Raw genomic sequence first — 26207 nt, 5'->3', positions numbered from 1 at the left:
CTTTATGGCAAAGTGAGTCAGCTATATGTGTACATACATCCCCTCTTTTTTGGGTTTCCTTCCCGTTTAGGGGACCACAGAGCATCAAGTAGAGTTCCCGTGCTCTACAGTAGGTTCCCATTGTTGCCGTTTTGTCACTCAGTCGTGTCTGCCTCTTTTGCGACCCCATGGATTATAGCCCACAAGGCTCCTCTGTCCATGGGATTTCCCCAGGCAAGAATACTGGAGTGGGTTGCCATTTCCTTCTCTAGGAGGTTCTCATTAGTTACCTATTTTATACATAGTATCACTAGTGTATATACATCAATCCCAATCTCCCAGTTCATCCCACCCCACCATTTACTTTTTTAAAGGACCTACCACTAACTGTACAGTTAGTGTTACTACATTCCATTTTCTTTTTTTTGGAAATGTAGACAACTTTAGCAGATTTCCTAAAAGAACTGAAACTCTATTTTGCACATACAGGTATAAAAATCTTCCGAAGAAGCATTTGAATTCTGTCACAGGACATACTCAGATCTTGAACTTGAAAGAGGCAAAAGAGGAGTGATAATAGGGCTGGACTAGGATGAGGCAGGGCTTCCCTGGTAGCTCAGCTGGTAAAGAATCCGCCTGCAATGCAGGAGACACCGGTTCGATTCCTAGGTCGAGAAGATCCCCTGGAGAAGGGATAGGCTACCCACTCCGGTATTCTTGGGCTTCCCTGGTGGCTCAAAGGGTAAAGAATCCGCCTGTAATGAGGGAGATATGGGTTCCATCCCTTGGTTGGGAAGACCCTCTGGAGGAGGGCATGACAACCCACTCCAGTACTCTTGCCTGGAGAATCCCCATGGACAGAGGAGCCTGGCGGGCTACAGTCCATGGGGACGCTAAGAGTCAGACACAACTGAGCGTGTCACACAGCACAGGGTGAGGCAAGAGTGGCTTCTGGCGCAGCAGTGTTGGAGCCACTCCCTCTCTGGGTGCGTGCAAGTCCTGGCTCTGGGCAGTAATGCCATGAAGAGGTCAAGGCCATAGAACAATATTGGCTGAGCTGCTCAGAAGTGACCACTAGGAAACCTGTAAGAGGCTTGTTCCAACATTGTAGCAGCAAAGCATCCCTAGCTACTGCAGTGTCCCTGGAGGAATATGCCTAGACAAAGGGTTCATATGGTAGAACTATATGCAGCCAGCAGAAATTTAGTTTTTAAAGAAACATAATCCAGTGCTTATGCTCCAAGGGATCTGTAAGAAGTAGAAAAAGTAAGTCGTATACAAAATGATGTTACATTCAACTTAAACACGTATACTTGTACACAAAAGTATGAAAGGGGTTAAACCAGAATGTAACAGTGGTTGTGTTTAGCTAGTAGGATTGTGGGTGATATTTTTTTTCTTCTTTTTGCTTTATTTCTTTGAACAGGTTGTACTTCTTCTATGGAAAAAATTTGGGCTAGATTAAGATGTTTAGAGATTCTGTCAAGATTATGGGACCCTGCCTCCTAAGTTCAAAACAAATTTTTAATAAAAAATTATAAATTATTAAACAATTGTAAAGGAATTTCAACAGAGTTTGTATTTTTTTCCCATGATGTCTGCTTGAGGGCTTTCCTAAAAATATCAATTTTTTTTTAAATTTTGTGTTACCTTCGCTGTCTTGTTTCTCAATCTAAACACATTTTAAGCCTCCTCTTGGATAATGTGGCATTTTAAAAGTGGACTAAACTTTTACATTTTTTAATTATTTAAAAAAAGAAAAACAAGTATTTTAAGAAATGCAAGGGGGAAACTTGTTAAATAGCCAGGAGACCCAGGTTGAACAGACATGTAGAGGGGAGGTTGGTGGGGAAAAGGAAACAGGGACTAGATATTGTTGTTGAGTAGGAAACAAGACCCGGAAGAGACACCCGTCACCCTGCCCGAAAAGGAGGATGGTGGGAACACTTAGGGGACTAGTAGCTTGATATCTCTGTGCTTCAGCCCTGAGTGCGGCCCTGGCCTAAAAAGAGCAACCCTGCAGTTCTGCCTGTTTCTCTCTGCAATTCAGATTCAGCTGATGCCCTGGTCCCTGCACACCTGAGCCAGAGTCAGAACCTGACTCTCTACCGGAGCTTCTGTGCCATGAAGTACGCCATCTATGCCCTGTGCGTCAACTCACACCAGCACTCCCAATGCCGGCAGTGCAAAGACGGTCCCTCCGAGGACCTGGCCTCAGTTGCAGAGCCCGTGAACGATCCTGTCTCCTCCCCAGGTACAGCGCCGCCCTCACCCCTTCCCCAGCAGAAGCTGGGCACAGCCTGCCCCAGGAGGCTCTTTGCATGGGAACACTTTTCCACCAGGATTGGAAGGTGGCCTTTTAGTATGCCCACGATTAATTTCTTCCGTTTATCAGCCTCTGTGAGTCAAAGGGACGTGGAGAAAGCAAGTGATTTGTATAACTTCTCAGAGTCTGATCTAGTACTGTGTCTTCCAAATGCATTTTTTTTTAAACTCAATCCACAGTAGGTAGTATTTCACATCACTCCAGTTTGTACCTAGGTATATAATTTGTGCTTTTATGTGTATGTGTATATGTGACGTATAAACTGAAAGAGGGCTGCCCTGGTGACTCAATGGTAAAGAATCTGCCTGCCACTGCAGGAGATGCAGGTTCGATCTCTTGAGTAGGGAAGATCCCCTGGAGAAGCAAATGGCAACCCACTCCAGTATTCTTGCCTAAGAAATCCCATGGACAGAGGAGCCTGGTGGGCTACAGTCCATGGGAATCACAAAAGAGTCAGACACAACTTAGCAACTAAACAACAACAAAACTGAAATAAGTTTTAAGAAACATTACTTACCCTTCCAAACAGAGCACACTCCAGATTATTTTTCTGTTTTATTTCATTTTTTCAAATGCAGCTGTCTAAGTCAGTGTCATGGGTCACAGCCTACAGTTGGAAAGAACCTTCTGTCCTATTCTCTCCCATTTTTCTTAACTTACAACTCCTTACCTTGCCTTCTGTGACTAGTGTTCAGATATCTCTCCCTTGGAGCTTTGAAATAGACCTTCACTTCTGAGCATGGTCATTTTTGACCAGAGAGTATGCCTTAAGTGATCTGGGTAGCCTGTGGTCACCTGTAGTGTAACAGTGAGTGAAAATGGGAACTGAGGGGTAAGGAGTCTCCAGGCTGCCTTCATTGTAGGAACTGCAATATGGAGTGCTTCTCCAAGATGAGGAATAATGTAATTTCAAAAAGCAGAAACAAAATTATGAGCACTCAGTCAGCTGCACTTTTAGTTAAGGGAACAAAATTTTTCTGCAAATCATGAAGACATGGCTGGGCAGTCTCTCATTCTTCTGACTGTAACCACAGTTCCCTGAGTTGTTACAAAGAAAGAAAAGAGTTAAAGTTGGGAGAGTGAGTCTGGCAAGTGCTGTTTCTGATGTTTGCATTTTCTCTCTTTCCTTCGGCCTCTTCTCTTACCCACGCTGCTTCAGGGTCTTCAGATCTCTTCGCAACGTACCTGGCCAGGTGTCAACAGTATCTGTGCAGTATTCCTGACTCTCTGTGCCTGGAACTTCTAGAAAACATCTTCTCATTGCTCCTCATCACCTCTGCCGATCTTCACCCAGAGCCTCACCTGCCCGAGGACTACGCTGAGGACGATGATGTTGAGGGGAAGGGCCCACTGGGTTTGAGGTCCCCGTCAGAGAGCCCCCAGCATGTGGCACAGCCTGAGAGGAAGTCAGAACAGGGTGCCCTGGGCACTGCCAGGAGCCTGGCCTACACAGTTCCAAGCTGTCCGAAGCCAGAGCCAGAAGACAGTTCCCGGCAGCCTCACGGGCACAGCTTTTTGGACCTAAAGCACTTTACGAGCGGTGTCAGTGGGTTCCTGGCTGATGAATTTGCGATCGGGGCCTTCCTCAGGCTGCTGCAGGAGCAGCTGGATGAGCTGAGCGGCCACAGTCCTCCTGAGAAGTCAAAGCTGCTGGAAGGCCAGAGCGGCTCAGGCAGCAGAGACGGACTGCAGGGTCGCCTACACCAGTTCTCCAAGGTTCTCTCGGAGGCCCAGTGGAGGTACAAGGTGGTGACCAGCATCCAGGGCTCAGGTGAGAGGAGTTAACAGAAGGGGATGAGGGAGAAACATCTCGGGAATATGGGAGAGACTAGGCGTGCCTAGAGCCAACTAGCTCCAGGCACGTCGCCAGAGCCACCCCTATCAGAACTCAGGGACTGCTCCACGGCTCACAGTCCGGTTCAGATCTTCCCTGTTATTACCCCAGGAGGTGGACCGACTCTAAATTGGTCACCCTCGAAGGGAGGAGGGGCAGTGTAGGAGTAGGGGAATAAGAGGTAAAAACGGTTAGGTATAAAATAAGCTACAAGGATATATTGTACAGCACAGGGAATAGGGCCAACATTTTATAACTATAAATGGAGCATAACCTTTAAAAATTGTGAATCACTATATTGTGCAATTGTAACATACAATATTATGTTATATGTTATATATAACCTGTAACATATAATATTGTACACCTGTAACTTACATAATACTGTACAGCAGCAGTGATACATCAATTAGAAAAAAAATTGATCACCCTCTCGTATGACCCACTGGGTTTGCTGTTTCAGAGGAACAACCCTCCCGAAGATACCGACCCATCACCACACGGCACCCCAGTCTCCGCCGGGGTCGTCGGACAAGAAGGAGCCGGGCAGGTAATCTGAAGAGCTCTCCCCATGCCTCCATCCCACGTACTAGGCAGGTGGTGTATTACTGCTTGTCTAATATACTTAAAGCAGTCAAGCAATTCTTAAAGATAAAGTATCTTTTTTTCTAAATTGTTATTAATTTATTTGACTATGCTAGGTCTTAGTGGTGGCATGTAGGATCTAGTTCCCTGACCAGGGATCCAACCTGGGCCCCCTGCACTGGGAGCATGGAGTCTTAGCCACTGGACCACCCAAAGACAAAGTATCTTAGAGCAATTCCAGATAAAGTACAAACAAAAGTAGTCTAAGATTATCCTAATCCCACTCTCCTAAAATAACCCTTGCTTATAGTTTTCTTACAGAAATTCTCTATGCAATGCAAGCATATATATCATTTTAGATACATGTGCCTAAAATTGCTGCAGTTGTGTCCACCCGTGTAATCCTATGGACCGTAGCCTACCAGGCTCCTCTGTCCATGGGATTCTCCAGGCAAGAATACTCGACTCAGTTGCCGTGCCCTCCTCCAGGGGATCTTCCCAGCCCAGGGATCAAACTTGTGTCTCTTGCATCTCCTGCATTGGCAGGCAGGTTCTTTACTACCAGCACCACCTGAGAAGATATATAGATGCATTGTTACTATATAGAGAGAACTGCAACTGCAACTTTCTTTTTTCACTTACATCCTCTTACATGTGTAAATGTATCATACTCTGTATTGAGAACTCACTTCACTTATTTTAAAAGCTGCTTAGGAGTCCATTGTCCTATGTACCCTTTTGTGGGCATTTAAATTGTTTCTAGTTTTTTGCTTCTATAAACAATGCTACAGTAAACAACCTTGTATGTATATCTGTGCATCCTTGTGTGAGTATGTCTATAATATAGATAGCAGTTTAACAGAAAGTCAAAGTATATGTGGGTACAAACTATAGATGTAGCAAATTGCCCCCAAAAAAGGCAGGCCAATTTACATTCCCATCATCTATATGTGAGTGCTTGTTTGCATATACACTCGTCAAAAATGAGCAGTATCAAAAAAAAGCAATGAGTAGCATCAGACTTTTTTTAATCTTTGATTAATATACTAATGGTGTGTCATCAATTTAATACTAAATTTTAGTTTGAGATTGTATGGCCATTTATAATTTTCAGTCTCAGGTCCATAGTTTCTATTGGGTTTGTCTTTCTTGTAGAATTGTAAGAAGCTCTTTATACCTGAAGGAAAATATTCTGTCATGTGCTATAAGCTTTGTTCCATTTTGTCTATTGAGCATTATACAGAAGTATTAAATTTTGGATAGTCATTCCATTTATGATTTTTGTTAGTTTTTAAATAATTAACAGGGAATTCATAAATAGTTTCCTGTGCCCTAAAAAATACTGGGTATTTTGAGAGAGGTGAATGAGGCATAAACCAGGACTTTGCCTTTGAAGAATTTATAATTTACCTGCACAGACAGTACACATGAAAAACTTAAACTGCCCAGAGGCATGGCCTGAAAACAGAAGAGATCTCTTGGAAGGGAAGGTCAGCATAGCCTGAAAAGGCAAAGAAACAGGTTTTATGAAAGAGCTGACTATGGGACCAAACATAGAAGAATGAGTTGGCTTTAGATAAGTGACAATGAGAGATGGGAGCATGCTGGCCAAGCTGGAGGATACAGAGAGAGAAACGTGGAAAACTTAAAGGCTGAGCCCCTTAAGTGACTCAGTTAATCAGAGTCAAAAAGGTATCGTTTGCATCCACCTGGCTGATCCAGCTCCAGATACACAGTTCATATTCTGTTTCCTGCAGCTGTCTATTCCTTCCCCACAGTAAGCCAAGGAGGCTACCTTACGTGGCCAGACATTACCCTTGAATTACATACTGATCACAACAAGGAATAGCAAGCCTCCCTTGAAAGCCCCAGCACTTCAGGAAAGCAAGGGTTGAGAAGAAGATGCTTTTTCTCCAGGGCTTTCAATATCATGGTCTTCAGCCTGCCTGGCCTTATACTTTGGTTTCCTACTCTTTCAAGTATGAGGGCCACCTTTTCTACGTCAGAAAATTTTGTGACCCTCTTTGGTACCCTAGGCTTCCCTGGTGGCTCAGACGGTAAAGCGTCTGTCTGCAATGCGGGAGACCTGGGTTCAATCCCTGGGTTGGGAAGGTCCCCTGGAGAAGGAAATGGCAACCCATTCCAGTACTCTTGCCTGGAAAATCCCTGGACTGAGGAACCTGGTAGGCTATAGTCCATAAGATCGCAGAGTCGGACACAACTGAGCAACTTCTCCCTTCTCTTTGGCACCCTACTGCTTCCTGGCTATAATAGTTGTGCTTTTATTTTTTTCAGACTGTTGACAGTGCTTAGTGGGCAGATGGGGGTCAGTGACCCCAAGAAGTAATTTGAAAGCTCCTGGGGCTCTGAGACCCAGAGCTTGTAAACCACTGGTAAAAGCTACTATCCAAATGAGCACTAGGGTCATATTAAGCCCGCCCTGGGGCCATCACTGGCCCAGGGAGGGGTGCAGCCAGGGCCCTCCCTCTCACCTCTTGGGCCCACTCCTGCAGCTGCTGCTCTAGCACCTTCACCCAGACTCTGAGTCACTTCACTCACCCCAGTTCCTGACCCTGCTCCTCTGCCAGGGCCAGCTCCCCTCCCTGGAGCTTGTTGCTAGGTGTATCTTCGTGCTGGAGGGGAGGCGGACCGTGCTGGAGGAAGCCTGGAACCTTCTAGAATGAGACTAAGAAGATGGATCCCCGTTTCTCAGGGTGCTCAGAAGGAGCAGCTGGACTGAGATAGGAGGAAATTCTCCTCCCTGCAAGGGGAGCAGCTCAGCTAAAAGGAATAAAGACTCACCGCTGCGGGGGGAGGGGAAGAAATTATATATATATATATATATATATACATACATATATATAGGTCCATAGGAACTTGGTGTTTTGCTGTAGAAGGAGCCACTGATGTAGTAACTACTCATTATCTTTTCACTCTTACCTAGATCTCAGCTTTCAAGCCAACCTCCCCCTTTCTGCACTGTAAGGTATTGATGGTTGATTTTCTCTTTCTTCCTAATACCTCTAGATGACCGGGACAAAGGTTCCAAACCATCCCTGGAAAATACGAGCAGTGAACTGAGCACAAGTACTTCAGGTATTGGTGTCCCTACCAGGTGCCAGTTTCCAGTAACTTTGCCCTGATAGAGTCGTCATACACCCCGGTCTGAAACCTTGGACTGAGCAGTTCTTGCTTGTGTTCAACAGTGAAGGGGCTGTTTCCCTATCAGCTGAGTTCCCCATCAGTAGAGAGAAACAGAAGTAAATACCCAAGGAAAGTAGTTGGTACATAAGTCTTATATTTAAAGATGATAGCATATGAACAGATACACACTACCATATATAAAATAGACAAGGATTTACTGGGTAGCACAGGGAACTGTACTTATTATCTTACAATAACCAGTAGTGGAAAATGATTTTTTAAAAGAGTATATATAACCAAATCACTCTCTGTGCACCTGAAATTAATGCAATATTAACTGTACTTCAACTGTACTTCAAATTTAAGAAGAAGAGAAAAAGATGATAGCATAGGTGTGCCCTTCATTTGAGGAAAAATCAAGATCTATTTACAGACCTTTTAGAGGACTTTGAGAAGGATAGGAGTTTGGCAGCAGGTGACAGAATAGTTTTTCCTCAATTTCTATCCCTTCCGTGGCCACCCATGTTCCTGTATCCCAACAGAGGGAAGTCTGAGCGCTGCATCTGGGAAAAATGAGCTGGAGGGCCGGTTGCAGCCCCAACCCCACAGTTCCCTCATCCCCATGATGTTCTCCCCACCCGAGTCCCTGCTGGCATCCTGCATCCTCCGGGGGAACTTTGCAGAAGCCCACCAGGTGAGGCAGGTTCTTGTGCAACAGGTGTTAGGAGCCTAGGCCTCACCTTGTCACAGTAAAGAGCACCAAGGCAGCCTTTTACCATCTGGGACCCGCGGGGCCACAGGGAGAGGCCGATGTGTGTGCAGCCAGAGCCACTCGGGTGCATCTGAGGGCCCACGTCCAGCAGGAGAAGCAGGAGGGAGTTTGCATGTATGGAACCCCATCTTGAGCACTGTGGATTTCAAGATCCAGCCAGGAGGAGACTTAAGCTGTTGAATCATTTGTTTTCTTAACAAAAATGATGTTTTAGCAAGATAAAATACTGGGCGGCAATCAAAACATTGAAAGAATTTTATATCTTTCCTTCATGTCCTTCTCTGAACATATATGTGGTTTTATATAGTTAGGAATCACTGTGCAGACCATTTTTAACAAGAAATAGAATGCCAGTTCAATATGCAAGAAGTGGAAGGGGCTAGCAAACTGGAAGGTTCATGTGTGTAGGGGAAATTACAGGGAGTAAAGACCAGAAAGACCCTTACTCCCTCTGAGCTGTTCTTTCTGAGCTTTGATATCCTCACCTGAAAACTGGAGTTAAATGTAATACCTGCTTGTGCTGCCTCCTGGAATGTTAAGAGGATTGTGTGCAAGCTGTGAGAAATACAGGAATCCTCTGCTATTGTTAAAATGTAATAGCATAAAAACCCACTATTCTAATTTTTAAAACTCTCTTGTACTTATAATGCGTATGCTGGTCCCTTAACACACAGGTCAGAATTTTCCTTTCATGTGAATTTACATGGAAACATCTATGTGATGGGATAATTTTTGTTTAACTTCTTCTGACACATTTTAGATCTTGTATTTTAATAACAGTGACAATTCTGTTGCTCTCAGGAGGATAGGACTCTCACTAGCCTCTCTGACACCCAAACCAAGAAGTCAGTTGTGAGGTCCCCGATGCTTTACCACTAAAGTCCTCACTTCCTTTTCGGAGGCTTTGAGTTTTTCTTTTTTAATGAAAGTTTTTTAACCTGGTTACAGAACAAGTTGTGCATATAAGAAAATGCCAAAAAGTATTAACCAGAAAATAAAATTATTTTTAATCTTATTGTCCAGAGCAACCAATACTAAAGATAAAAGTATATTTTTTGCCAATGTTTTTCTGAAATATGTGACCTTTATATAGAGCCAAGATCACTTTGAATCTAAAATTTTAGCACCTTTTTTACATTTTAAATATTTGCTCTGTAACTGATTTTAGTGATCTTATCTGATCATGTAGCTGCATTTGACTATTCCCCTGTTAACTCAACACTTAGATTATTTTCAATCCTGTAATCACTGTAATAACTAGTGTCAAGATTATCACTTTTACATATTAAGACTTTGGAGTTTTTTCCTTAAGAAAGTTTCTCATAAAAACGACTGAGTCAAAGAATATAAACATTTTTAAAGCTTCATAGATTGCCAAATTGCTTTTCAAAAAAGATTGTGACAGTTCATTCTACCCCTGAGGGTTTATTTTTACACTTTGTCCTTATGATAGATGCAAAGTAGTATGACTTTTAAATTTCCTGGATTACTTGGAAGGGAAGGCATTTTTTCATCTGTGTATTAGTCAAGCGTATTTTCTCTTTGAAATTGTCCACATCATTTGCCTATATTCTGCTGGGGCTCTGGTGACTCTCATGCTGACTTTTATGAGTTATTTCTACATTTGATCTACTCTCTGCACATCCAACACTCTTCCAGCCCCACAAAGCAGCTGTCTTAGGGCCAGAGGCTGATGACTGGCAAGATCTCAGATCTGTAGATTCTCCCCCACTCCAGCAGGCCCACCAAAAGCCACACTCCTTTCTCTCCTGTGACAGGTGGTGTTCACCTTCAACCTGAAGTCTTCACACAGTTCCGGGGAGCTGATGTTCATGGAGCGCTACCAGGAGGTGATCCAGGAGCTGGCCCGAGTAGAACATAAAATCGAAAACCAGAACTCAGACGGGGGTAGCAGCACCATCCGAAGAACAGGCAGTGGCCGCTCCACCCTGCAGGCCATCGGCAGCGCTGCAGCCGCAGGTCTGGCTTCCCTCTTGTTGGGTGGGGAGGGAGTTGTGGGAGGAGGGGGTGGGGGAGAAACCACCCGAGCAGAGGCTCACCGTGAAGATGAACAGAAACCCAGGGCAGGACGCTTGCCTTGAAAAACAGCGGTCCTGACACCCCCCCAAGTCATTTTCTAGATGGGGCCAACCTTGCTGACCACAGGGGTCACTTACCTGCCTCTCGAACTGTTCCATTAAGCGTATACTGAGGAGTGTGAATGCAGTTTCCACCACAGGTTTTGATGGCCATTATCTTGAGCTTTGGGGAATTGATTACTGTATTTTCTTCCCATGTAGTTATTCAGGGATTATTTTACATTCCTAAAAAGTGAAGGAGTTTTGTCTAACATCTGTGGCCTGGGATTCTCGGGTCTCCAGGCCCAACCTTGGCTGTACTGCCGAAAGAGCTCATTATTTCTTGAAAGTGGAATCTTGTCCCATGTTTTCACATCTTTTGCTAGTCTAGGCTGTATATATCAAGTTACCATCACACACTGTCCCTTCTATATGCTCCCAGAAATTTTCTTTACAGATTCAAAAGAATATACACATATGCTTTTTGTTTTTAATATGAATGGGCTCTTGTAACAAGTACTATTTTCTGGTTTGGTTTTTTAGCAATATATTTTAGAGATCTTTTCAGATGAGCACACACAGACCTACCACATTCTTTCTCAACCTTTTAGGCCCGATCTGGAAGAAACCCTCACTTCTCCTGACCTTATAACTACTTCTCAAAATAAAAGTGGTAGTGAGCATCATTTTAACCTCTTGCCTTTTACCCCCAACCGCTGGGTGTCCAGGGATGGTATTTTATTCCATCTCTGATGTGACCGACAAGCTGCTCAGCACCTCTGGAGACCCCATCCCCACGCTCCAGGAGGACTTTTGGATAAGCAGTAGCCTGGTAGAGCTCACTGCTCCCCTGAAAGAGGTTCTGGAAGACCTCAGCCCGCCCGCCATGGCTGCGTTTGACCTGGCTTGCTCACAGTGCCAGCTCTGGAAAACCGGCAAGCAGCTCTTGGAAACGGCTGAACGGCGCCTTAACAGCAGCCTTGAGAGTCGGGGTGAGTATGCTTCCTTCACATGATCCCTTTGTTCTCAGATGAGGAGACAGGGTTCTGAGATGCTTGACAATTACACAGGAAGAAAGTTACTGGGGAAGGAGGGACAAGGTGAAAGGATTGTTTCTTTATTCCTTCATGTCCATTCTGGTGACTAGTCTATTGACAGTCTCGCCTTCTTTTTTTTTTTTAATGTTTTCTTTTTGGCTATGCCGGGTCTTCACTGTTTTTCTAGTTGCAGAGAGCCAGGCTTCTCTCTAGATGCAGTGCTCAGACTTCTCACTGCAGTGGTTTATCTTGTTGCAGAGCATGGGCTCTAGGGCACAAAGGATTCAGTTTCCCCAGCTCTAGAGCACAGACTGAATAGTGTGGCATGAGGGCTTATTTGCTATGTGGCATGTGGGATCTTCCCAGATCAAGGATCGAACATGTGTCTCCTGCATTGGCAGGTGGATTCTTTACCACTGAGCCACCAGGAAAGCCCAAGAATCTCACCTTCTTAACAGATATAACAGTCTACAGTCATTTGGGAACCTTTTCTTCTGGTTTATAGATAAACTCAAGGAAGAGATAAACATTCAAAACTGGTTCAAATGGCATTGGTGATACAGTAGTGAATATAGTTGCCTTCCAAAAATGTTACAAATGGAGTTTGTGCCCCTTAACTGCATACCTCCTCCAAAGTGAATCCCACTTAACTTTAAACCTGGGTCTCAAACTTGTACACCAGGTATAAGGGAAATTTTTAGTGGATCACAGTTAAGGGGAGGATTATACCTTGGGGTTAATAATATCCCAGAATGTGTCTATGGAATTTTTAGAGGAATGTGAAGAAAGAATTAGGCAAAGTGTCACTCCCCACCTGTCCTTGATACACACACCCAACACTGGAAGGACTGACGAGGCAGAGAGACAGGAACTTATTCTCTCTGAGTAATACGGAGGGAGGAATGGTGAACAGGTGTGATATGAGTAGCTTTCCCTGGGTTCAGTGATTCACTGGGAGAATTCACAGGACTCAGCATACAGTCATACTCATGGCTACAAATTACATCATCAGAAAGACACAAAGCAAAATTAGCAAAGGGGAAAGGCTCATGGGATCAAATCTGGAGGAAACCAGACATAAGCTTCCAGGAATTCTCTCCTGCTGGAGTCACACGGGACGTACTGAACTCCTCCAGTAGTAAGTTGTGACAACAAACAAATATGAAATGTTGTCTACTGGAAGCTCATCAGTGACCCAGAGCCCAAGGTTTTTATTGGGGGCTGGTGACAGAGGCAGCCTCTGCCCAACATGTACCAAACTTCCAGACTCTCGGAAGAAAGGCAGGTGTTCAGCATAAACCACACCATACAAACAGTTTAGGCACAATCAATCACTTCCTGTGATTTAGGGAATCATTTAGGGAAATTTTTATCAGGGTAGAAAAGCATCTACCAGTCAAGGTAGGAGTTGCCAGCCAAGGACCAACCTTGCCAGCAAGCCTTTCTGAGGATAGCAGTCTCGGGCCTTCTGTGTTAACTCTTTTATGCACACCCTTCCAAATCACTTCTGAGCTGTTGGCTTGAAATCCTTTAATGCTGACATAGTCCTTCCAAGAAAGTGTACTGTGGCATATACAATGCTGTTTTTACTGAACAGTTTACTTCCCCCTCGTCTAGCACTTATATTCTAAAATTGAATGAAGATTATATAATATTCAAGCCAACTGGTTTCATGCCAATCAGGAATTAATTTAGTACCTACTGCATTTCCAGATTATCCAAAGTTTATGGAGCACAAGAGAGGTATAAGGAATAATCTCTGCATAAAGTTCTTTATAATCTAGTCAGGGTATCAGGATACCATTTAAAACAATTAGAGGAGACTGGATCCCAGCTCAAATTCTCACCTAAGAAAGGTACCAAGGCAAATCCACAAGAAGTGCCTGGTTGGCTTGGGACAGCAATTCCCCAGGAATACCAGAGCTTCTGGCTCTGCTGCTGTGGACAGCTGAGGCATCTTGCCACAGATAGCCCTGGAACCACAGACATGGAATACGCCAGGTTTACTGGGCTACTCCACCGGCACAGCATCTACCTCCCCCTTCATATTGAAGGAGATAAAACTTTACACGTAAATACAGGACTTTCAATCTCTGAAAGTACCTTATGTTTTTTCTGCATTCCCTCTTGATTCATCCATTTCCAGGTCGCCGGCTAGACCACGTATTCATCAATGCTGATGGCATTCGAGGCTTTCCAGGTGTTCTTCAGCAGATCAGTAAGATTCTCAATTACCCGCTTGTGTCAGCCGGGCAAATCAAATCAGGTGAGCTGCGTAACTACCTTTTTTTAATCTCCTGGACTCGGAACGTTGGGTCAGCATCAGACCTGACTCTTTCTTTCTTGTTTGCTCTCCATAGAGAGTGGAGAGGATAAAGGAGGAGGTCCCCCACGGTGCAGCATTGCTGAGCTGCTTCAGATGTGTTGGCCCAGCCTCACGGAGGACTGTGTAGCCAGCCATGCCAGCCTCTCCCAGCAGCTGGAGCAGATCCTGCAGTCGCTGAGAGAAGCACTGGAGGTGCCAGGTACCAGTCCTTCTGCGAGCGAGCAGTTACGGTTGAACTAGGGGAAGGACACAGCGGAGCATGAAGGAGCACATTGGAACGGAGGCTTAGGACTCAGAAGTGGGCCCTTGTGTGTACGTGCTGAGTCGCTTCAGCCATGTCCAACTCTTTGCCACCCTATAGACTGTAGCCCGCCAGGCTCCTCTGTCCATGACATTCTCCAGGCAAGAGTGGGTTGCCATGCCCTCCTCTAGGGGATCTTCCTGACCCAGGGATTGAACCCAAGTCTCCTGCATTAGCAGGTGGGTTCTTTACCATTAGTGCCACCTGGGAAGCCCAGAAGTGGACCCTACCAGCCCTCTAGTTAACCAGGACTGGTCTTGTAACTAATCCCACCTATTTCCCCACCTCCTAAGTGACTGGTACACATTTCTCATTCCTAATGAGAGATATACCCAGAAGTCACTCCGTAAACATTGACCAAACCATCCCCAAAAGAGTGCTGTGCATTTTGCAGAGGAGTTCCACCCCAGAGACCCTGAGATGAAAGTGGAACTCTTCACCCTGATTTCTCCAGACTCAGAACTCTTCCTGGCTGAGAATCACTTGCACAGGGAACCAACTTGGGATTGTATAGTGAAAGTCACTCAGTCATGTCCTACTGTTTGCAACACCAGGAACTATACAGTCCATGGAATTCTCCAGGACAGAATACTGGAGCGGGTAGCCTTTCCCTTCTCCAGGGGATCTTCCCAACCCAGCAGTCGAACCCAGGTCTCCCACATTGCAGGCAGTTTCTTTACCAGCTGAGCCACCAGGGAAATCCAAGAATACTAGAGTGGGTAGCCTATCCCTTCTCCAGCAGATCTTCCCAACCCAGAAATTGAGCCTGTGTCTCCTGCATTGCAGGCAGATTCTTTACTAACTGAGCTATCAGGGAAGCCCTTGGGATTGTGAAGCTGCCTCATAAGTGTAATACCAAGCTGTAGGATGCCCCATGCAGTATATATTTGTATTTCTATTTTACAAACTTAGGATTTTATAGCTGCCTAGTAAGTATAATACCCAAATATAGGATGCCCCATGCAGAACTGAGCAGAGGTTCAGTTCCCATATTGTGTTGGAAATTGACCCAAAGCCGGATGCACAGACTCAAGACTGCATGCCTTCTCCTTCCATAACTCTCCCCAGAGCCCAGGAGTACCCCACTCTCCTCCCTGGTGGAGCAGGTGGCCCAGAAAGCTCCGGAGGCCGAGGCCCACCCTGTGTATATCCAGGCTCAGCTCCTCCAGAAGAACCTGGGCAAACAGACGGCAGCAGGCGGCAAGCAGACTGACTACATGGGCACCTTCTTCAAGTACTGCAGCACCCTGGCTGCCGTTTTCCTTCAGAGCCTGAGCTCTGAGCCTGGTGAGTAGCAGGAAAAAGGAAATATAGTCAGGACCGGCCTGCAAGTATCTAGGGCGAGGAAGAAGAAGGCATACGATGAAGTGGTTCTAGGTGCAGCAGTAGCCAAGGACACTGGATTTATGAGGTCCTCTCTTACACACCTCTGCACTTTAGTCACCTTTATCTCCCCAATGCCTCGTACAGTAGTACAACATATGAGAGTATTCAGTATGTTTTGACGGTATTAATGACTCAAAAATACTGTCAGATCTTCGATCTACTGTGGATATGAGAACTGAGAAGAGGAATTGAGTCTCTGTTTAAAATGCCAGACGCTTACTCGAGTCCACAGAGCAAGTGTTACCTGCACTTCAGTCACATGGAAGGGAGCAGAAATTGCTGTTTGTGGCTAGACCTGTTCACTGAAGTGTGTCTGTTGTTGGAAGTCTCTAGGACAGTGGTAAGGCATAGATAAACCTGTGGCCAGCATCATGTCAAGAATACCTTTTACCTAGAAAAATACCAATGAAAGGACTTTCCGTGTAGTTTTGACACTATTTTTGTTGTTGATTCTGGAAGATAGGGCTCTGAATGTTGCAGTCAGTGGTGCAAAAATCATTTTCTTTACTTTTGCAGATCATGTGGAGGTCAAGGTAGGAAACCCCTTTGTTCTCCTGCAACAAAGCTCTTCCCAACTGGTGTCACACCTCCTGCTTGAGCGACAAGTACCCCCAGACAGGTAGGAGCCACCCCGTGAGAGTCAGGCATGGGCCTTCCTAATAGTTTCATCAAGGAAACCAAGGGCTCAGTGGGGCTGTGTTTGAGTTCAGTACAGGAAGGGGGGGATTTCTTCAACTTTTCCATTAGTTTGCAGTTACTCTTATGCAGGCTTCATTAAAATTCAATGTGCCTTGTTTCTTCCTATCCACATCTAAATAAAGGGGTTAAAATCAGATTAAAAATAAATAAATAAAATTAAGGGGGGACTCTACTTAAGAGTAGGCTAAAACCCAAAACATTGATAACATAATTAGTTGGCTAGGCTGTGGGAAAACAAGCGTTCTCATAGATTACTAGCGGGATATAAATCTGGGTACAGTCCCTGTGGGAAAGCAGTTTGTCCTTGTCCATTAAAATGACGATCCGCATTTTTGGCAGTCCACATTGGGAAATTTATCCCAAAGCTTTATTATGCGTATGAAAAATGCTATATGTGCTAAGTCATTTTACCACAACTTTGTGTGTCGTAGCCATTGTCCACTAACAGGAGACTAGTTAAATTCAGGTTCCCCCACATAATGGAATGCTGCGTAGCTATTAAAAAAATAAATAAATAAGGGGCCTCTCTGTAGACGGATATGGACAGATCTACCAGATGTGTTATTAAGTAAAAAAGCAAGGGGCAGGGCATTGGGTCTAATAGACTGTCTTTTGAGTTAAAAGGAGGAGGGGAATAGGGGGAAACAGAGAGTCTGCATTTACTTCTGTTTGTTTAAACATAAAGAAATTTGGAGATTGAGTGATGGTGCCCAGGCACTCAGGCCTTGCATGCCCTCTGCTTCTCTCCCTCCAGGCTGGCAGCCCTCCTGGCCCGAGAGGGTCTGAGCCTGAGCGTGCCGCAGGTCATTGTCAACTGCTGCTGCGAGCCCCTCACCCTCTGCTCCTCCAGGCAGAGCCAGCAAACGTCAGCCCTTCTGACCCGCCTGGGCACGCTGGCCCAGCTGCACACCTCCCACTGCCTGGGTGACCTCCCACTTTCCACACTGAGCTCCCCGAAGCCAACTGAGAACCCCATACTGGAGAGGAAGCCCCCTTCCTCCCCGAGGGATTCACCACCCCCAGCCCTCACCTCCTCCGCCTTGGCCTTTCTGAAGTCCCGCTCAAAGCTGCTGGCTACCGTGGCCTGTCTGGGGGCTTCCCGGGGGTCAAAGGTCACCAAGCCCAGCTTGTCATGGAAGGAGCTTCGTGGCCGCAGGGAAGTGCCCCTGACAGCCGAGCAGGTAGCCCGGGAGTGTGAGCGCCTCTTGGAACAGTTTCCTCTGCTGGAGGCCTCCCTCCTGGCTGCCTGGGAACCCCTCCGAGGGTCCTCCGAGCAGGGGCAGAGTCTGGCCGCGAGTCTCTGTGGCCAGGCCAGTCTCTCTACCGTCCTCCTGGGCCTCCATTCTCCCACTGCTCTGGACGTGCTCACCGAGGCCTTCGAGGAAGCCCTGGTGGCTAGAGATTGGCGCCGGGCCCTTCAGCTCACTAATGTGTACGGACAAGATGGGGACGACTTGAGCGGCATACAGGATGCGGTCTTGTGCTGTGCGGCGGCTTGTGGTGAGCAGAAAGCTGTGTCTTCCTCCTCCAGCAATGGTAATAACATTGAGAGTTCACCAAGTGGATCATCGCGTCTGATCCTCACAGGAACTCTCGAGAAAGGTGCCACCATGGTCTGATGATACTGAGAGGCGAGCCAGGCCCAGAGCGTGGGAAACTGCCCAGGATAGTCAGTGGTGGAGCAGAGCTTAGAACCTAAGCCCATCAAACTTTAGGACAGGCACTCATAACCAGTATTCTCAACCCTGCATATCAGAATCGTTGACAAATGTTATAGACTACAAATATCTGAGCCCCATTTCCAAAAGCCCATGATAAGGTTCAGGAAAGTGTTTGCTTTAAAAGAGCAGTCAGGAAAGTTTTTCTGTAAAGGGCTTTGTAGGCTCTACAGGCTTGGTGGCAACCACTTGGATCTGTCATTACGGCATTAAATCAGCCATAGACCATAAACAAGTGAGCGTGGCTGTCTTCTAAGAAATCTTTATAAAAACAGACCCTCAGGGGCTTCCCTGGTGGTAAAGAACTCACCTGCCAATGCAGGAGGCACTGGTTCAATCCCTAATCCAGGAAGATCCCACCTGCTGGTGGAGCCCAACAGAGCCCACAACTATTAAGGTGGTCAACTGTGCTCTAGAGCCCACCACAAGGAGAAGCCTGCACACCGCAGCTAGAAAGTTGCCCCTGCTCAGTACAACTAGAGAAGGCACAGGCAGGGACAGAGACCCAGTGCACTCAAGAGCAAATAATTATTTAAAACACACACACACGCCTGTTAGTCAACTCCTTCTATAAAAGCTAGTACACACACACACACACAGGGGCCTGTTAGGCAACTCCTACTATAAAAGCTAGTACACACACACACATACACACGCCTGTTAGTCAACTCCTACTCTAAAAGCTCCCCAGGCACACACACACACACACACACACACACACGCCTGTTAGTCAACTCCTACTATAAAAGCTAGTACACACACACACACACACACACAGGGGCCTGTTAGTCAACTCCTACTATAAAAGCTAGTACACACACACACACACACGGGCGTGTTAGTCAACTCCTACTATAAAAGCTAGTACACACACACACACACACACACACACACAGGCCTGTTAGTCAACTCCTACTATAAAAGCTAGTACACACACACACACACACACACACAGGCCTGTTAGTCAACTCCTACTATAAAAGCTAGTACACACACACACACACACACACACATACACACAGGGGCCTGTTAGGCAACTCCTACTATAAAAGCTAGTACACACACACAGACACACGTACATACACACGCCTGTTAGTCAACTCCTACTCTAAAAGCTCCCCAGGCACACACACAGACACACACGCACACATGCACGCACGCCTGTTAGTCAATTCCTACTCTAAAAATTCCCCCAGGTACACACACACACAGACACACACGCACGCATGCACGCCTGTTAGTCAACTCCTACTCTAAAAGCTCCCCAGGAGACTGACGTGTACCCAGAGGTGAGACTGGTGACTTTCAGCCCTCCACCAGGGGGAGCAAGAGCCGGGCTGGCTGCGGGTAGGGACCTTGGCTTCTCTATGGAAAGGAGAAAATCCTTCCTTGAGAAGGTGGAGAAATCCACTGACCGGCTCTGAGGTCTTAATGGCTTGGATGGAGTCTGTGTTTCAGCTCTGTGATGTGGGAGTGTGAGAGAGAGAGCTGCTAAGTAAAAACAACTGTTAAAAAAAACAGCCTAGTTTGCTTGCAGTAACTTTCAAGTCGTAATGTAGGATACAGCATGGAAATTACAGGGAAAACCGAAAGTTCTGCTGACAAGTTGAGTCTGAAACGGTGCTGTGTATGCAGCTTGCCAAACCATGGAGCACCTCATCTGTTCTTCTGTCTTCTCTCTTTTCATTCTTTCTCCCTTTATTCCTTCCTTTCTCCTCTCTTCTTTTTTTCTCCTCTGTCTTCAGAAAGTCCCATGACTTTGATTTCACCTTCATAACAAGAAAAAAGATACAGCATCTGTCTTCATCATAGAATTGCTCCAAGTATAAAAACTAATTCAGGTCAGATGTATCTTCAGGATCCTCCCAACTCCTGTTTGTGAAATTGAACACAGCCCTTCTCTTAAGAAGTAACCTGGACTCTTGAACTCCCGTGCCAGGCTTGCTGAACATCTTTTTGTCTTATAGACAAAGAAGGTTGGCAGTACCTGTTTGCTGTGAAGGATGCATGTCTGAGAAGTCGGCTAACGCTGCAGTTTGTGGACCGGTGGCCCCTGGAGTGGTGCTTGGAGATCCTGGCCTACTGCCTTTCAGACACAGCTGTCCAAGATGGGCTGGAGTATGAGCTACGGAGAAAGCTCGCGGAGCTGCAGGTGTATCAGAAGGTATAGGACCTGGCATCAAGAGAAAGGAATCTGATTTCGGTATTGACCATTTGGTGATGTCCATGTATAGAGTCGTCTCTTGCGTTGTTGGAAAAGGGTGTTTACTAAGACGACTGTGTTCTCTTGGCAAAGCTCTGTTAGCCTTTGTCCAGGTTCATTTTGTACTCCAAAGCCAAACTTGCCAGTTCCTCCAGGTATCTCTTGCCTTCCTACTTTTGCATTCCAATCCACTATGATGAAAAGGACACCTTTTTTGGTGTTAGTTGTAGAAGGTCTTATAGGTCTTCATAGAGCCAGTCAACTTCAGCTTCTTCAGTATTAGCAGTTGGGGCTTAGACTTGGATTACTATGATATTGAATGGTTTGCCTTGGAAATGAACCGAGATCATTCTGTCATTTTTGAAACTGCACCCAAGTACTGCATTTCAGATTTTTTTGTTGACTATGAAGGCTACTCCTTTTCTTATAAGAAATTGTTGCCCACAGTAGTAGACATAATGGTCATCTGAATTAAATTCACACATTCCCGTCCATTTTAGTTGGCTGATTCCTAAGATGTCAGTGTTCACTCATGCCATCTCCTGCTTGATCATGTTCAATTTACCTTGCTTCAGGACCTAACATTTCAGGTTCCTGTGCAGTATTGCTGTATACAACATTGGACTTTACTTTCATCACCAGACACATTCACAATTGAGTGTCATTTCTACTTTCGCCCAGCTACTTCATTCTTTCTGAATCTATTAGTAATTGCCCTCCACTCTTCTCTTGTAGCATATTGTATACCTTCTGATCTTGGAGACTCATCTTCTAGTGTCATATCTTTTTGCCTTTTCATGCTGTTCATGGGGTTCTCAAGGCAAAAATTTCCCCAAGGTTTGCCATTTCCTCCTTCAGTGGATCATGTTTTATGAGAACTCTTCACTATAACAGTAGCCATTTTGAAAGGGATAAGTAAAAGTGAAAATTTCACTTTCAGTTCAACCTTTCAAGTGAAAGGTTCTTGTTATGTATGTGTTATATTCAAGATCAAGAGGCTTAGGGATATAGATTTACGTGGTACAGCTACATAGCAAGTATACATATGCTAATCTTCCTAAGTGTACTGGTAACCAGAGTCCAGAGCCCAACTAGGGAAAGTGAAAATGGCAAGTAAAAAAGATTTTCTTTCCACTCTTCCTCAGCAGTTTTCATGCTGAGCTAAAATGTTGCATGAAGGGTGATCCCACAGAGCATTCAAGCCAGAAGAATAACCTGGATAGAGTTTTTAGGTAAAGGAGCAAGGGACAAGTGACCCCAGAAGACTGAACAAACTGCAAAGGACAGAAGCCTCTGAGAACAGTTGTGGCCTCCCCACTCAGCCTTGGCTCCCTGGTTATACTTGCCAGATCGATTCACTCATCTTTGCAAACACTCTGCCCCATTAGTTCTTATTCCCTCTCTCTCCTGGCAAGTTTGGTACAGAGACCTGGGGATGGCCCATCCCTGGATACTCCAATGACTTGTTCCTGGACAGAGAAACTACAGTGTGGTTTGATAGCTTTTCTTGTCTTTCCTTAGATTCTAGGTTTGCAGTCTACCCCCATGTGGTGTGACTGGCAGGCCCTGAGAAACTGTTGCGCTGAGGACCCATCGACTGTCATGAACCTGATTCTGGAAGCCAAGGTACCATTTTCCTGGGTACTATTCTCCTTCCTCCTCTTTCTAGATTTACCCCTCCTTAACCAGTTAGGTAGACTCCTTTCCATATGTCAAGGTTCACATTTTTTTCTATAATTACCTAACACTCTTTTTTCTCTTTTTTATGCATGTGAAACTTACCAACATTCAGAGAAGTGTAAGGACTAAGACAGTTAATGCTTTTGAACTATCACCCTTGTTTTCATACAGGAGATTTCCTGCACTGTTCACAGTGGGTACAGAATACATACCCAGCGTGGAACTGCTGCATCATGAGGCATAAGCATCCTCACCTTTACTAAGATGTTACCACATTGTTCTGGCCCAGTTATTCTCCTACTCACAGTCCCTGTTGCTCCATCTTCTTGGCAATTTTGGCGTCGTTTAGCTTTTTACTTTTTGCCAATAAGGTGGTATGATACCATCATTGTTTTAATTTATGTTGCCATGACTACTAATGACTTTAACTACTTTTCCATGTGATTGTTGGACACTGAGTGCTGAGTAAATTTTTTTTTACCCTTTGAGAAGCTGATATATATCATAGGTCAAAATATAGATGTATTTATTCAGGTGCTGACTCATCCAGGAAACCTTTATTGACCACTGTGCTAGATAGTGGTGAAACAAAGGTCATTAAGCTTAGCCTTTGCCTTTGCCTTTGTGCAACTCATTATTTTGGGAAGGGGTGGGCGGGGCAAGGGTGAGGGGAAATGTGAGCCATATCCCTAGGTGATTGTGATATTCCAAGTGACAGAAGCAAGCCCAGACTGTGGTGATGGCACAGGCAGGGCATCTAATGTAGCCTGAGAGACAAGGGAACATCCTGAAGAAGGTGGCCCCAGGCAGAGTTGTGGGGAGAGCCTTAGATGCCACCATAGAATACTCGGATGTAGCTCTGAGAATTCCACTCTCTGAAACTTTAATCCAGAGTTCCCAAATTGGAGGTGGGGATGCGGGGAGTAACAAGGGTTGATATCCATGGAATCCAATAGCAGCATGTTTATTTGACCTGTGCAGTAGTAGTCTGTAGAATTTTTAGCTTTTCATATTGATTTCATTGCCAGCATTGGAAAATAGGGAGATTTTTCAATTAAAAAAAAATGTTTTTGTAATTTTTTTTTTTCTGGCCATGCCACAAAGCATGTGAGAGATATCTTAGTTCCCTGACTAGGAATTGAACCCATGTCCCCTGCAGTGAAAGTGTGGAGTCTTAACCACTGGACCACCAAGGAAGCCCTAAAAAAATTTTTTGAAAATTTTTAAACTCTGGCAGCAGTGGGCCTGCACAGTCATATGGCAACAGTCAGAGCTGAGTAGGCTCTGTCTCCTTTGACAATCCTCTCAGCCTTCCCCACTTTCTCAGTATCTTCCCAGCACTGACCAAGTGTTAGTTTGGCTGTATGTCATCTGTTTCTTTTTTATAGGAGAGCTAAGAGGAAAAGGACATGTTTAGCTGCCTACTTGCACCATTTTCAGAACTTACCTTGCCAGTTCTGGTCCTTTATGATCCCACTTTAATCCCCCAATGAAGTTCCCATCAACACTTCCCAAACTGTCCTGGGGCTTTAGCAGATTCGGGACTGCTGAGAAAAACCAGGCAAGAGTTGAATGAGTGACAAGGCCAGGATTTTTTTTTTTTTTTTTAACATTAAGCATTTATTAAGCACTTACTTAAGTGCACTGAAAGGCCAGGATTTTAAAGGGGTTGAAGGCATGTGTGTTTCCTTCCAGGAATATGAGTTATGTGAGGAGTGGGGCTGCCTCTACCCTATTCCAAGAGAACATTTAATCAACCTACATCAAAAGCATCTCCTCCACCTTCTAGAAAGAGGAGATCATGAAAAGGCTCTGCAGGTAAGCTTCCAACTCTTCCCAGTTTTCTCTGGGGAGGGATGCGAAGGTTGGTCGAATCGGATGGCTCTGTTCCTACTGGATCCCATTCAGAGCACTCACAGTCTCAGATCTGCTCCTGCATTAGCTGGTTATAGTCACCCTCCCTGTAAGTGCCAACTCTACATTAGGTGCCAGGTGGGCAGCTGGGCCCAAGATCCTGCTGATCTCTGGTCCTGTCAAAGTCATCATTTATGAAGCTAAGGGGTGCTGGGGGAAAAAAAATGAGTGCAGAGAAAGGGTTAATCCAAAGTGAATAAATCGAAAGGTTCTGTTCTCAAACAAAACAAGGCTGGACTAAGAGTTCTTCTATAAGCCTCACCTTTCTCCTCTACCTTCCTCCTGCAACAGCTTCTACAAAGAATTCCTGACCCCACCATGTGCCTTGAGGTCACAGAGCAGTCCCTCGACCAGCACCCTAGCTTGGCCACTTCTCATTTCTTGGCCAACTACCTCACAACCTACTTCTATGGAGAACTGACCGCTGACCGACACCGTGAAATCCAGGCACTGTACATGGGATCCAAGGTCAGGAGGAGAAGGGGCTGTCAGGAAAGCATGATGGTCCAGCTCCCACTTCAGAAATTGCTCTTCCAGGCATCTGCCTTCCTTGATCTGTGCTATACAAAATCTTGACCCCAATAGTCCACCATATCCCTTAGAACTTAGCGTTGCCTACTGCTCTGCCTCCAAAGTGAATTTTACGGTCCTCCTAAGTTCTCTGTATGCTTTGCCTGACATCTGCTATATCAAGGCTTCTAAATTCTGACCATGAATTAGAATCACCTGGACTTTCTAAAATTAGCAGTAGTTGACCTCCACCCTGGAGTATTTACAACTGAACTTTTTGGGACAGGGCCTGCCTGTTTTCCAGAAGGATTCTGATGTGAGGATTTAAAACTGCTGCTTTAAATCCTTAAAACTACTCTGTGCTAAAGCAAAGGGGTTAGTTGTCTATGCAGTGGGATAATAAGTCCTTACCCTTGATGTGTAACCTAGGTAGAAGAAATTATAAGCTAATTTCAGTAGAGTAGTGTTTAGGAAAAGATAAGGCCTTCTAACTCTGTGATAATGATTGTGATTGGCAGTCATACTGTCCCCTGAGTATAGAATGAATAGAACCAGTGCTGGTAGAGTCATGAACATGACTACCAACCTACTTGCTAAGAGTTCAACCACGTAAAATGATCCTAGAGAGGATACACCTGTTTTTCTCTTTTTGGATGTACTGTGCCAGAGTGGAATCTTTGAAGACGGGCAATGATCAGAGCCAGTGAACATATTTCAAGCCCAGTGATAAGAACCCCTAGGAAGAATTTAGAGTCATCATTCACCTGTAGGACCCTGCAGGTACCAGGTTTAGTCCACCTTATATTGCTTATTCTAGCAAAGCCTCAAAAGGACAGAATGGTGACTTTAAGGATCAGGCAGAGGTCAATCATGCCTGGTTAGTCTAGGCTGGGGGTTAGGAGACCAGCACCTGTGAGCCAAATCCAGTCCTCTGCCTGCTTTTATAAATCATGTTTTGTTGAAACACAAGCATGTACACTCATTTACCAGTTGAGTAGTTGCCACAAAGACCTTATGGCCTATAAAGTCTGAAATATTTACTATCTGAACCTTTCCAGAGAAAGTTCCCCTCATCTTGATTGCCACTGGAGGATTTAGCTCAGAGTCCAGCCTTACTTCCTTTCTAAAAGACTCCCAGCCAGCTGGCCAAGAGGCCATTGGTCCCAGATACCCTTCCCACTTCCCAGTGAGAATCTTGACTTTCTTCTGAAATTCATATCTTGTTTCCTTCACACTGGGGCTCTACCCCACTCCCAGGTACTGCTGACCCTGCCCGAGCAGCACCGGGCCAGCTACTCCCACCTGTCCTCTAACCCCCTGCTCATGCTGGAGCAGCTGCTCATGAACATGAAAGTGGATTGGGCCACTGTGGCCGTGCAGACTCTGCGCCAGCTGCTGGCCGGCCAGGAGATTGGCTTCACCGTGGACCAGGTGGACTCGCTGCTTTCCAGATATGCAGGAAAAGCCCTGGATTTCCCGTACCCTCTGCGGGAGAAACGCTCAGGTAACGGCCCGCATGCTCAGTGGGGGTTCTACATGGAGAAGAAAATAACTGTGCTCCATCCTTAGTTTTCATTTCTCCTCTTTTATGATTTTGAGTTGATAGAGAATGAGAGGATACGCTTCAGGAGAGAGAGCTCTTTTGTATAGGAGAGATCTCAGTCTTGGAGGAAGTGGCAGGCTAACCTGAATGAAATGTTGGTAGATAACTGCCA

General features: G+C 45.4%; 1 protein-coding gene across 1 annotated transcript in view; it reads left to right on the top strand.

Moving 5' to 3' along the window:
* The window catches only part of ZFYVE26 (zinc finger FYVE-type containing 26), a 64801-nt gene that overhangs the window by 11914 nt on the left and 26680 nt on the right, over positions 1-26207 (top strand). The window contains exons 10-26 of the mRNA XM_043472364.1: positions 2030-2233; positions 3465-4076; positions 4603-4689; positions 7752-7820; positions 8411-8562; positions 10419-10620; positions 11447-11710; positions 13902-14021; positions 14116-14280; positions 15451-15669; positions 16285-16387; positions 17222-17967; positions 20153-20349; positions 21910-22014; positions 23764-23886; positions 24274-24450; positions 25750-25996. Coding sequence (XP_043328299.1) covers positions 2030-2233; positions 3465-4076; positions 4603-4689; positions 7752-7820; positions 8411-8562; positions 10419-10620; positions 11447-11710; positions 13902-14021; positions 14116-14280; positions 15451-15669; positions 16285-16387; positions 17222-17967; positions 20153-20349; positions 21910-22014; positions 23764-23886; positions 24274-24450; positions 25750-25996 — 3792 coding nt within the window. The remainder of the gene's footprint in view (positions 1-2029; positions 2234-3464; positions 4077-4602; positions 4690-7751; positions 7821-8410; positions 8563-10418; positions 10621-11446; positions 11711-13901; positions 14022-14115; positions 14281-15450; positions 15670-16284; positions 16388-17221; positions 17968-20152; positions 20350-21909; positions 22015-23763; positions 23887-24273; positions 24451-25749; positions 25997-26207) is intronic.

This window comes from Cervus canadensis, chromosome 6, assembly GCF_019320065.1.
Source record: "Cervus canadensis isolate Bull #8, Minnesota chromosome 6, ASM1932006v1, whole genome shotgun sequence".
NCBI lineage: Eukaryota > Metazoa > Chordata > Mammalia > Artiodactyla > Cervidae > Cervus > Cervus canadensis.
Note: the sequence above shows the minus strand (reverse complement) of the source record. Positions and strands in the feature narration are given on the sequence as shown.